The sequence below is a fragment of the Electrona antarctica genome (genome assembly GCF_951216825.1).
Source record: "Electrona antarctica genome assembly, chromosome: 4".
In the NCBI taxonomy this organism is placed as follows: Eukaryota; Metazoa; Chordata; class Actinopteri; order Myctophiformes; family Myctophidae; genus Electrona; species Electrona antarctica.
This window is the reverse complement of record NC_136809.1, coordinates 13,560,184-13,574,761: the sequence shown is the minus strand read 5'-3', so window position 1 is coordinate 13,574,761 and position 14,578 is coordinate 13,560,184. Positions and strand designations below refer to the sequence as shown.

Sequence of the window (14,578 nt, the reverse complement as noted above, 5' to 3'; positions counted from 1 at the left end):
CCAGTAAGGAGAGAGTTACAGTAGTCAAGTTTTGATATTACTGATAAGGAGCTGCCTGCTAACTCCTGGTTGAGGAAGCAGTCAGTCTATTGGAAAGGGCTTTTTTCCTGGGCAATTAAATTCTGGGACATCAAAAAAAGAACATCTGCCAGTTCCTTTGATCTGATCTGATCTGTCCAACATATTTTAGAACACTTATGCTCACTGCTCTTAAAGGGATATTTATTTCACTTTCAAAAAAGGTCATTTCATCATCTACTCAGGCTTATGTGAACACCCCAGAAACGTTTTAAGTTGCTTGATTCCTATATAAACCCATTGTAACTTCAAACTCCATTTTAACCATGGTAGATTAATCTAAAACACCCGTTCTTGGTGTTCTGGTGACTGATATTGTCCTTAGGCCTATTGAGGGAGCCTTTTTTGCGTGTGTGTGTAACGTGATAGTAATAAAGCAGTTACTAATCTAATTCAGGTACTCAGTGAAGGCTTACTGATGTGCAAGTAGTGTTGCTTCCATCTGCTGGTGAACAGTAAATACTGCATCCAATTGTATCCAATGTAGCAAAATAACATCTCTTCTAATATCGAACAAGAACTCTTGGTGGCACCGGTAAAGAACAGATTGGTTACATATGCAACACTAATGAAACACTAAACACTAATGAAACACTAAACACTAATGAAACACTAAACACTAATGAAACACTAATGCAACACTAATGAAACACTAAACACTAATGAAACACTAAACACTAATGAAACACTAATGAAACACTAATGAAACACTAAACACTAATGAAACACTAATGAAACACAAATGAAACACTAAACACTAATGAAACACTAAACACTAATGAAACACTAATGCAACACTAATGAAACACTAAACACTAATGAAACACTAAACACTAATGAAACACTAAACACTAATGAAACACTAATGAAACACTAATGAAACACTAATCACTAATGAAACACTAATGAAACACTAATGAAACACTAAACACTAATGAAACACTAAACACTAATGAAACACTAATGAAACACTAAACACTAATGCAACACTAATGAAACACTAAACACTAATGAAACACTAAACACTAATGAAACACTAAACACTAATGAAACACTAATGCAACACTAATGAAACACTAAACACTAATGAAACACTAAACACTAATGAAACACTAATGAAACACTAATGAAACACTAAACACTAATGAAACACTAATGAAACACTAAACACTAATGAAACACTAAACACTAATGAAACACTAATGCAACTGTTACGTTCCCTTGATATGTCTAGGGGTACTTAAAGGACGCAACAAGGCTGGCAAGTGAACTGTTGTTTATTCACAGTGCTTCAATAAGGTATATTCAATAGACAGAAGGTATATAGTCAATCAATACAATAGTATGAATATATATAAACAATATGGGGATATATATATATATATATATATATAGCTATAACCTTCTATCTAGACAACCTGTACGGACTAATAACGATAATTTCTGGGTTTCCAACCAACTTAAATATAGGGGCTGAGCCCTCTACTCGAGCCACGTCGAGTTACAAGTGTTATTTAAATTATATAATGAGAACAAAAGGCTGTATGGGGCAACCCAGGGAAACAAACAAAAAAGACTATACCTATCCTAGATGCAAAAGAACCTTCTATCTAATCCTAACCAACAAAAGGAAAAGAATGGTCACAAATGATCAACCTATTTAAACTCTCTACTCTACCTAATGCTTAACAAAATAATGACTGTTACAAAAAGCAAGCTCCCATACTCCTGTAAATTATACCATACCACTTAAATCAATGTGCGTATAATTACTTGTAACATCACCACAGCGAGACAGGCAAGAGATATATATATAAACACTCAGGAACCTCCACACAGGTATATGGAGACCCTAGTGTTGACTTTTTACAAAGGTGTCGCTTCACAGCTCCCCTGGACAGTATGCTCTCAGTATGGCAGACTGAGTCATACTGCAGTGCCAACGAGCTGGCATCACAGCTGCTCTTAAGTAGTCTTCCTCTGGCTGGCCTTCTGATGATGATAGGCTCCCGTTGACGAGGTGGGCAGGTGGAAGGTAAGTCTCCGCCTCCGAGCACCAGCCAGACCTGTGACTGAGAACTGCAATCAGCACTCCATAGTATGCCATAGCATATGACCGACAACTCCATACTATCATAATCACTGTATACTATAATATCTATATGTATCAATATAATCACCGTATAACATAATATATATATATAAATACCCCTTGTATAATATACAATATATAGAAATACAGTCACGGTATCATATATAATACATATAAATATACAATCCTCGAGTATGTAACAGCAACACTAATGAAACACTAAACACTAATGAAAAACTAAACACTAATGAAACACTAAACACTAATGAAACACTAATGAAACACTAATGAAACACTAATGCAACACTAATGAAACACTAATGAAACACTAAACCCTAATGAAACACTAATGAAACACTAAACACTAATGAAACACTAAACACTAATGAAACACTAATGAAACACTAATGAAACACTAATGAAACACTAAACACTAATGAAACACTAATGAAACACTAATGAAACACTAAACACTAATGAAACACTAAACACTAATGAAACACTAAACACTAATGAACCACTAATGAAACACTAAACACTAATGAAACACTAATGAAACACTAAACACTAATGAACCACTAATGAAACACTAAACACTAATGAAACACTAAACACTAATGAAACACTAATGAAATGAAACACTAATGAAACACTAAACACTAATGAAACACTAAACACTAATGAAACACTAATGAAACACTAATGAAACACTAAACACTAATGAAACACTAATGAAACACTAATGAAACACTAATGAAACACTAAACACTAATGAAACACTAATGCAACACTAATGAAACACTAAATGAAAACTAATGAAACTAATGAAAACTAATGAAACACTAAACACTAATGAAACACTAAACACTAATGAAACACTAATGAAACACTAAACACTAATGAAACACTAATGAAATGCCTAAGTGGGGTTTCATATTATGTGTATTTAGTGATTTTAGTGATTTAGTGATTTTTAGTGATTTAGTGATTTTAGTGATTTAGTGATTAGTGATTAGTGATTTTAGTGATTTAGTTAATCTGTGATTAGCGCTCCTCTACTGTTCTATATGTACCATTTTCTGTCCTCTCTTTTTACGTGGTTGCCTAAGTGGGGTTTCATATTATGTGTATTTAGTGATTAGTGATTTAGTGATTAGTGATTTTTAGTGATTTTAGTGATTAGTGATTTTAGTGATTTAGTTAATCTGTGATTAGCGCTCCTCTACTGTTCTATGTACCATTTTCTGTCCTCTCTTTTTTACGTCGTTGCCTAAGTGGGGTTTCATATTATGTGTATTTAGTGATTAGTGATTTAGTGATTAGTGATTTTAGGGATTTTAGGGATTCTTTTGTGATTTAGTGATTTTTAGTGATTTTAGTGACTTTAGTGATTTAGTTAATCTGTGATTAGCGCTCATCTACTGTTCTATATGTAGCACCTGTCCTCTCTTTTTTACATGGATGCCTAAGTGGGGTACATATACCACTTGTTATAATGCCCCTGCTCCCCTGTCAAAAATTGCTAAAATCGTTAAAACGAAAGAAGGCAGCAAATGGATGTAACACTCATCTTTTACTTTTTCTAATCGTAAATGGTGCATTTATATAGCGCCTATATCCAAGGCGCTTTACATAGATTGTGCATTACCCATCACCCATTCACACACACATTCACACACCGATACCAGAGGAAACCATGCAAGGCACCAACCTGCACATCGGGAGCAATTAAGGGTTCAGAGTCTTGCTCAAGGACACTTCGACACTAAGGTCACATTCTCACCTAATACTTCGGTAGACTCGATGCGAATGGGAGGAGAATTGGGACTTCTTGCATATTTAATTTACTGCGGTTTGCCTTCACACTGTGTCATCCGCAGCAATTGGAAACGCAGCAGGGGGGACCTTTATCAATGTGTTCCATTCATAAACTAGCCTACACAGTGAAATCTATGGTGATACAATTATACTCATAACATGCATGTGTCGTGCCGTCTGGGACTGGACCCCCCCCCCCCCCCCTCTCTCTCTCTCTCTCTCTCTCTCTCTCTCTCTCTCTCCGCACGCAGCCACGCACTGTTAACAGACAGCAGCGCAAAATGTTTACATGTTCATCGAGATGTAAGTCCCTACTCCCCACACAGTGACAGCACTCCATGTTTACGGCACGCACAGACAGACAGACAGAATATTCTCTAGGCTATAATACACTGCAGTGTTTTTATGTGTTTCCTTAAGCAATTGATTAATGTACTCGTCCTCATTTCGATCAGGGCTTCAGTCTGCTCATTCGACCACGTCTATCCACTGTAACGGGACATCTTTGCGCTGCGTAAAATATGCCTTCTCCGTCTCCAACTGTGTTCAGCTCCTCACCCGCCACATTGTTTGCTTCATTTCCTTTATTTACTGCGGATTGCATTCACACCTGCACAGAATCGTAATCTAGTGCGATTGGAAGCGAAGCGAAACCCCCGTTTTTGCTCGGAGTAGAATGCGGTTCTTTGATACACATTAGATTTCGAATGAGCTTTCACACCTGCCAAACGAAGTGCACTTTCTGACAATGCGCAGCAGGATTCGTTTTAATCGCAGCAAAGCTCTCTGGTGTGAATGTCACCTAACACTGGGGGTTCCCGGGTTCGAACTGGTACCTTGCGGTTTCCATCCGGTCACTCTACCCCTGAACCACTGCCGCCCCTAATAACCTAAAACATGAACCTTGGTTGAAAAAAACCAAAGTTGTCCTTTAACATCAGGATGGCTCTTGCTGAAACTGAATTGAAATGACGCTACTATAGCCATCTGGCATCAGTATGGCTGAAAGTGACGTGAACGTATACAGTACCTGATTGAAGAGCATCAGCTGATCCACTGCAAATGTCTTATTGCCAGCCATTCCAAAGCTTCTGACACGGATCCTCTGACGGAAAGCATCATAGCTCAACATTCCTGTGCCCATAACTCCATTGCTAAGTGCCTATGAGAGGGTAAAGAGAGAGGGAAGTGGGGTGTTAACCAAGTTAAACCCTCTATACTAATATTGAGTTGACAGGCGTATAGGCTCTTTGCTGAAAATAGATGATACAAGTTCACAACGTGTCACGTCATGAGCTTTCAGATGGATATTTTTGGAGAATGTTCACCCCAAAAGAGTGGAGTGGTTAAAGAATCTCAATATGAAATATATTTTGAGTTTATACAATTAACCATATTAACCAATTAACCATAAGGCCACCATATTGGTGGCCTTATGTCATACTATGAAGCAAGATCAAAATGGCCACCACCTGGCCTGGACCGTGGCTCAGCGGTCCGGGCACCTTGGCCGGTGGCCCAAGCCTGACGGTGTGCCGCGGGCTCGACTCCCGATCCAGACGGCCTTTGCTGCATGTCATTCCCCCATCTCTCTCCCCCATTTCCTGTCAGCCTACTGTCTGTCCCTCTATAAAAAATATAAAATAAAGGTGAAAGCCGCAAAAAAACACATACAAAAAAAAGAAAGAGATTTGAGTTTTGGTCAACTTTTAGATTGATGCATGCAATGAATCAACTGTAGTTATTTACTGTAGCAACTCTTTGTGTTCTCTTGTTGTGCATAAAGGGAACCCTGCACATGTCTGACATTCAGGAGGCTGCATTTGCAGTCTTAAGAGAGTTCTCAACCTTTATAAGTCATACTGAAGTAAGGTTAATTCCTGCTATGACAAGATATGATATTTTTCTGTTTATGTAGCTCACCACAAGGCTTGGGCGTCTGTGCAACAGTTGACACCAGCACCAGGCTGATTGGCTGAAGCAGGCCAGGAGACTTTAGGAGGCTCATGATGAAAGAGGTAGACGATCTGAGAGCGCCTTGGCTTCAAGGTTACACACACCTTATACTTTGATACACTCACAGCCACAGGTGCCTCACTCCCACGGTAGTCTTAGTGAATATACCAAAAATACCTCATGGATAGCATGTTGTGGAAACGTTGAATGGTTTTCATGATGAGGTTATGCAACGGATTGTTTGTTTTCCAACACGACGCTCATTATTGGACCTACATAGTGTCAGTGCAGCCTACTGTTTAGAACCACTTATAGAATAAGAATGAAAGTATATACATACAGCATACTTTATAAAAAACATATATAAAACTTGCTGAAAAATGGCCTTTCAACAAAACATTTATTTAATAGCTTGGTACCTAATCTGGTGAGCGAGAAGAATTTGCTCCCTGAACTTTTAACAGTGTAATTTGAATTTAATAATACATTTGGACAATGTCTTGTGTCTCCGGGAATGTGCATCGCTGTCTAAATTGATTTTGGCTGCATCGCTCCAAAATCTGTCCGGAAAACTGTCAGGTTGGTGAACCCTATGCATGCTAAATTAAGAAGGCCTATGTTGCTACAAAAAAGGTCCCTTTTTATATCATCCGTAAAACCACATTTTTAACTTTTCCAATGTAAGTGAAATACATATTTTGTATAAGTACTTATAAGGTGAAGTATTATAATACTGGATAATTTCACTAGTATAATACTTGATAATTTCGAGTCACTCACAGACTTTCTTTGACAAGTTCATAGTATTACTCATTGGTTGCTTTAGATAAAGAGTAAGAAAAAAATAAATCTATGCAAGAAAACACTCTATAGGGCCTACACTTACAGAAGTAAATCACCCACAAATATAGTGATTTGATGCATTCTAACAACGCTTGTACTGCATTTTAAAATGATGTTGTACAACTATCTGTAGGAAAATTATAATACAATAAGTAATACAATGATTTGAGGTGTTATGACAACTGAATTAAGAATTGGCAGTGGAGCAGCTTGAACCATTTGAGCAGGTTGTAGGGTGCAAAGTACAGAACAAAACAAACAACGTTTTGATGTAAGGTAGATCTTATTAAATTTAATTAAATAAATATTCAACACCATAAACTATAAAATAATTGCTAATGAAAGTCAGGTACTATGTAAATTATTGTAAACGTCACCAGTGGAAAGGGTTTATTGATGAACTGATCGAAATAGAAGGTATGATAGTGCTGCTTATACTCCTGATACTGCAGGTATAGGTACCTAGTATAATGATTTACATAGCAACTAAATTAAGACTGTCCGAAGTTCATAATGTCACATGATTTATTTCAGTCAGTGATGTTGAGGAAAAGAAAATTTGTTTTTATAAAGGGTATGCGCGTGACATCATCATCATACCCTTAGTGGTAAAAAAAAAAATCACACTTGTATGAAGTGAGGGGCGCTCTTATCATATATCATCATACATCATCACATTCCGTGCTCAGCCAATCAATTCATTACAGTCCGTGGTACACACAAACACAGAAAGCTGGGCATAGGAGGGGCTAGCGCCCCTCAAAAACTACTTTCTTGCCTTGACAGACCATACTGTGCATCCAAACAGAAAAGTCCTATCTAGGGGCGCCCGCTGGCCTAGCGGTCCAGGCACATGCCACATATAGGCTCTGGCCTGACAGCGTGTGTGTTCAAGTCCCGTTCATGATGACCTTTGCTGCATGTCTCCCCCTGTCTCTCTCTCCCGCTTTCCTGTAAATCTTAAATTCACTTGTATCTATCAATAAAGGCAGAAAAGCCAAAAAAAGAAATCTATCTAGAAGTCCTATCTAATTGCATTAAACAACGTTAAACGACATGCCACTCGATTTGCCCACTCACTTTACGCATGCACATACCCTCTATTGTGAAAGATCGACCAGTAAACACCAATAAGTCATTAGTTAACTCATTGACATACTTTCTTTATTTCTAAATAAGCTTTCAGTTGCAACAATAACAGTACGACTCATATTTGATTTAGTTTATTTAATTGATGACATAATGAAATTACTGTGATCCATCTAGTGGCATAACATCACAATCCAGCATAGGCTACATCACCTCTACACTTTGCATACAAGTATTGTTTTAACCAGTGCAGATCTGATTGTTCAATGCAGCAAAGCTCCTGCTTAAAAGCAACATAGTGTGTGCTTGTAGTCTGGCTATATTTGCTATGCGTTGTACGATGACGTCTATGTGGCTTAAGAGGTTAATTAGGTGAGAGACACTGGAGAGGTTGTTTACTGCTCTCTCTGGGTCTGCTCAGACAGTTTACTGCTCTCTCTGGGTCTGCTCAGACAGAGATCTCACAGCAGTGAAGAACGTCTCGGGTGTCTCAGTCTCCTCCAGTTGAGCCTTTCTGCAGAAGAACGGAGGATGGAAGTCCATGGGGTCTGAGATGCCCACCACCCAGTTGAAAGTACTGAAAAGACAACAAGAGTTTAGGTGGGGATTAAATATGATGACTTTTTTGTTGTTGCTTTCATCATCATAACCAGCATTAATGCATACATTAGGCCTAGTTATTTTTTTTTAAATTTTATTTTTTACTGTAATAGGAATGAGGTCCATCGTGTTTGTGTTGCCCAGCGCCCAATTGAAAGTACTGAAATGAAAGCAAAAGCTTTGGGGTGATTAAACATGATAAGATATGATTTAATTGTATTTTCATAATCATAATCAGCATGGCTTCATAGTTTTAGTTTAACTAATTCATGTATGTATTTCATTTATTGGTTTGTTTCAGCTTTGTTTATGTTGTTCTTTTGGCTGTGGCTTTTCACTAATTGCTTTTCCTTGCTATTCATGTAAAGAAGGTGCTATACAAGAAAAATAAAATCACACCAGTGTGAAGTGAGCGGCACACTTATCATTGTACCAATACAAATCATCCAATAAAATAAATGAATATACTTCCTCATGAATTCATTTGTCAATTTATGTTATTATCTTTTAACCATCATACAATGTTTAAAAAATGGTTTGGACTCGTAAGCACAGCCTTCATCAAGGCTCCCGTACTCAAACATCAGTTCTTTTGTTTTGTCGACCTTGAGAGCCAGGTCATTTTCCTGATACCATTCTACCAGGTTCTGCAATTTATTTCCTATAAACTATTTCCTCATCCTCTGGATCCGCTGTTCGTAGAATCCTCTGTGATTTAGTCATACAGATGACTTTTAGGCAGAACCTCAGCAATGAGTGTGTGCAATAGTTCAGGTTTCCTTGTTCACTTTACCTGCATCTGTAACATCATCAACAACCTCCTGATGAGACCCGCTAGATTGTTCTATGGTCTCCTTGCACACAAGCTCTGGTGACGTATGAGGGAGTGGTTCTCTGCACATCGACTCTACGCTCTCAAGTGGGTGCAGATTCAACTCACCATCTATTCTAACCATTTTAACCGTAGATGGAGCCAAACTTTTGGAGACTTTTAGAGACTCCAAACATCACCACTAACCCTCTAATCCTAACCCAAATAATATTAACGAGAATTATATTATATATTTTGCGGACCTACATTCTAACTCTCCACCGACCTACTCTACTATACATTCTTTCACGTGACGTGACTGAGATAAGGCATTACACAATGCTTCACACTATACCACTTCTCGGTCATGTTATACCGATGCAAGTAATATTAACGGTCTAGGTCTAATAAGAATTATATACACAGCCGATTAGCCGGTTTGCTTAGACACATAGGCCTATGACGTAAATTCTCCTTTCATTGTCAATGGCATTTAATGTTTGTGTTAGCACAAAAAGCCGATTTGCTCAGACACATATGACGTAAATTCTCCTTTCATTGTCAAAGGCAAATGTGACACGAGTTAGGACAAAAAGCTGTATATAGGAGAGGCTAGCGCCCCTCAAAAATAGACCCCATTTACACTTTGCATTCAAATGTGTTCTGTGTCTGAAACTCTTATCTGGATAAGAGAAAATGCAACAGCTGTGTTACTTACATATTAAACCTTTTTTCCTTTTCTTTTTTAGAAAGCCTTCCAACTTGATAAGAGGCTTTCAAAGGTAGCCTGGCATGGCCAGATTAACATCAGTGTGTACATACAGTTGGAGGCCATCAATATTGTCCTTTTCTTTTTGCTGAGGTTTGCGTGATCTGCGCAAAAGGACAGTTAACCCATTTTGGGCGGGAACCCCTTTTGGTGTTTTAAACTATGTTATAATTTAGCTATTGAAAAATAGCAGATCTACAAGCTCATAGCGCGCCACCGAGTGGCGCGCTATGAGCTTGTAGGTCTGCTATTTTTGAAAAATCGTGAAAATATTTATTTCAGAAAACTGGAGGATTTAGAAGGATTTTTTTTAAATGTTGAGGTCAGGCCTAAATGGGTCAAATGATAATATCGGTGGCACCCAACTGTACAGTATAGCCTATAATCTTCTGTCTGGTTTTCTAGGCTTTTTCAAACCTAGCTCATTATCTGCAGTTTTGATGGCGTCATCGATTCGTTAGAAAGCAGTATCATCAGTAACAGCACTATATCATCAGTCTTGCATGTGTAAATTATCACTATGTAACTTTTGTATGCATAAATTAGAACGGCCCTTTAGTCTGGGTGGTAACACCACACTGACCACAGTACTGAGAATTCCACACTAACACATTATAGTCCAACAAAACCGGGAACAGTATATTGTAGACTACAGTAAATATCATGTAGAAGGTTCACTCACCTGACAGTGTTCCATCCAGATTCTGGAGTAAAGCTCTGCAGGGTGAGAGGGATGCAGCCAATCTCGGTGAAGACAGCCATGTACCCTCCTGCTGAACACACAGGACATGAGACATGGATTTAGCAACAGTCAAACTGAATGCAGCACATAACACATAACATTGTGTAATAATATTATTCAAGGACTAGCCAATTATTATTAGCTGCAGTGATGAAGTGCCACTAGAGCTGGTTGTTTGGGTTAGAACCCACCACAGTGGTATCCGGTGAGAACTTAACCGGGATGCCGAAATCTCGGACACAACGATGTCTGGGTTGTAAGGCCAGACATCGCTCTAATCAAACGTAAAAGTCCATAGACTTGGCTGGCCTATGACGTAATTTCAGAAAACCATGCATTGGATTGCCTCTCAATAATCAATATGTTATGTCAAATTCTTGATTTATTAGCTAAGTAGCCATGTAAATGTTGAAAATAAACAGGTGACACAAGACTAACTTGAAATAATCACCACACTTAATGATCCCTTAAAATATTAAAGATTTACCGGTAACAGACGCATACAGTACTCATGATTGTAAAAACTGTCCCACAAGGACAAATACAGATACCTACATTACCTACAGTACATGCATGATTCTACAAAATTATGAAATATTATATTTCCTCTTACCATTTTGGGGATACTTTCCAGTCCAGGTGTTGACCAACAAACCCATTCCCCAGCTAGAGGAGGAGCCCAAGAACGCCTGACCCATCAGTTCAGCATCTTCAGGCACCTGCATGGGGTTGAAGGTGGCATCCAGCGGCTTCTTCTTGCAGGAGAACTTAGACCAGTCAACCTCATAGTAGACTTTCTAATATGAGATTCATAGAGGGAGAAAGAAAGTGTGTGTGTGTGTGTGTGTGTGTGTGTGTGTGTGTGTGTGTGTGTGTGTGTGTGTGTGTGTGTGTGTGTGTGTGTGTGTGTGTGTGTGTGTGTGAGTGAGTGAGTGAGTGAGTGAGTGAGTGAGTGAGTGAGTGAGTGAGAGAGAGAGAGAGAGAGAGAGAGAGAGAGAGAGACAGAGACAGAGAGAGAGAGACAGAGAGAGAGAGAGAGAGGAGAGACATGTAAAACCTTGTGAAAAGTGATTTCCTGTTGCTCTTGGTGTAGTCTACTGTAACCTACCTATAATGTTGCTATTTGTTCAGACCTGGATGGAACATCATAATAAAGTTGTTCTTCTATTGTCCCTTTAAGGCAGCAAAACCTACCCATCTTACAGCAGGATGGCACTTATACAGTCTGAAACTGTAGTGAAATTATACTACGAGCCATCTGGCAGCATCAGTATGGCTGAAAGTGACGTCAAAGTACAGTAGTTCTATACCTGATTAAAGAGCATCAGCTTGTCCACCGCAAAGGTCTCGTTGCCAGCCATTCCAAAGCTTCTGAAACGGATCTTCTGACCGAAAGCATCATAACTTATCATTCCCATGCCCATAACTCCATTGGTAAGTGCCTATGAAGGGGCAGAGAAAGAATAAGTTGTGTTAAGGAATCTCAATATGAAATTGATCTAGAATGTATTAACCTTATTCACATGGCATCCACTTTGCTCTTACTGTACGTCATACTTATGAAGGAAGATCAAAATCAAGTGAATATGTTCGGTAGGATAATAGCCTACATACCACAGTAAAATCTCCACTCATTAGTGCTGGTACCACTGTGGACACGAAAGGACAGAATCAATACAAAAATATAAAAGCTGTGGATATTAGCATGCAGTGCTGCTACTAAAACAAATATGATGGTTATGTAGGTGGAAACTACCGCAGAAACACTGCAGTCTTTAATGGATATGTTATTCATGGAAGTCTCTGTTGCTAGGATGAATTAGGCAGGCCAGGTTATGTTGGAGGGATGCACTCGTTGCAACTATAGAACCATGATATAAATGTTAACATTTCATTTGTAACTTTATTTTTATTTATTTTCTTTGCAACATGCCGTTATGAAATACCTGCTTGTATAGTGAAATTTAGAGAAAGACAGAAATACTAGGTTTCTGTGTGACTGTCAATATGCAAAATTGCTTTACTGGACATGGTCTCGAGTCCTGTTTTGGAAAGGCATATAAAATACACACACATAGTCAAATAACAGATACTTTTCTGTTCAACACAGTGTAGCTCACCACATGGCTTGGGTTTCTGTGCAGCAGTTGACACCAGCGCCAGGCTGACGCAGGCCAGGAGACTCAGGAGGTTCATGATGAAAGAGTGGAGTCTTCCAGGTATGAGGATCTGAGAGTGCTCTGGCTTCAAGGTTACACACACACCTCCCTATATACTGTACCTGCTCACACGCACAGGTGGCCTCACTCACACGGTACTCTACACCCCACCTGGCGCATGGCTAAAAATACCTTTCTGTCATGGATAACCTATGGACCTGGAAAGGTTTTCTAAGGTTATGCAATGGATCAATATTAACGGGATAACACATTTGGCCCATGTCTCGTGTGAGTTGTGATGGGCAGGTTAGCAACTTTTTAACACATTTTATAGGATATTATTCAGCCATTTATCAGCCAGTATACTGAGATTGGCCCATGATCTTCACTCCATGAGTCTGACAGGAACACTGTCGGGTTTCTCTTGTATGTTTCTACAGAAAAAGCATTTTTCTATAATCTGTACTATATTTCTATTATCAAGCACCGTTAAGATGTTTGACACTCTTCCGTTATACCAAATTTTGAGTCAGTGAAATATAATTGGCTTTAATGTCTTTCACCTTGTATCACCAATTGCTGGTCACTCACATATTCTCGCATGGCCAGACTGTTGCCTATATATGTATATAACTATGGTTGTCTCCCAAAATTTTCAAATGCTTCCGATCATACAGTCTGGAGTACGGAAGCCATTTTGATGATTTGGTGTTATACAATACATATAAAACATATAACACTAATGCATTATAACAGTGATTGTAATGCATTATACATTTATATTTTGCACATGTATGGATATGTACTAGCCTATGTTCATGCCTATATATTTATTATGTCGGTTCAGATCGTGTATATTGTGTATTTTGCCCTGCTACTAAAAAGTAGGACTTTGGTGAGGTATTGTATTTATTCATAGGTACTTTGAGGTGTATTATTGATGTTGTATTTGCTGGTCCAAAATGTAACATTGACGATGTTGTATTGAAGTGTAATTTAATTTCTGCCTCTTCCCAAGTTCCCACTTGTAAAAGAGACGCAGTCTCAATGCTTTTTACTGGTTAAATAAAGGTTAAAAAAATAAAAATAAAAATAAACATGGGATATTATAATACACTATGGTCCTTACAGAAATGTCTGTGTCCGGTAATAAAGTATTATGATACATGATCTTCTAAGTAAAAAATACGTTTTGTAAAGTGTTATGATTCTTTTTGTAAAGCATTATCTTATTAAAAAAAACATTTGGGAAGGAGGGTAAGGTTACTTTATTAAACTAATTTATTTACTTTTATAGCGAAGAGAGACCGGAAACATGGAGAGAGTAGAGTGACATGCGGAAAATAGAACCAGGGACTCATTGTCAGGTGCGCCACAATTCACTTCTATTGCTGTTGTGTTGGCTTTATTAACTTGAGTTGGGCAAAAACATAATGAGTAAATAAACATTCAACCCATAATAATCAGTACTAATCTAATTCAGATATTATGTACAAGCCAACTTGATGATGATGATGATTGATGAATTGAGCAATAGAGTTCTTGGACTTCATATTAAGCGAGGTGATATTGAAGAGGCTTTGGATGTATAGTGGTTAATGAAAGGAAGGACCTGTGATGG

General features: G+C 38.3%; 1 protein-coding gene across 1 annotated transcript; it reads right to left on the bottom strand.

Annotated features, from left to right (window-relative positions):
* Positions 1–8,302: 8,302 nt before the first annotated feature.
* Positions 8,303–12,994, bottom strand: LOC306921156 (ependymin-like; the record flags this gene model as incomplete). The annotated part of the gene is made up of 6 exons (XM_079498267.1): positions 8,303–8,453; positions 10,739–10,829; positions 11,412–11,595; positions 12,109–12,240; positions 12,413–12,447; positions 12,919–12,994. 6 exons carry the CDS (start codon positions 12,992–12,994, stop codon positions 8,303–8,305), a joined length of 669 nt encoding a protein of 222 aa, XP_079354393.1.
* Positions 12,995–14,578: the final 1,584 nt, after the last annotated feature.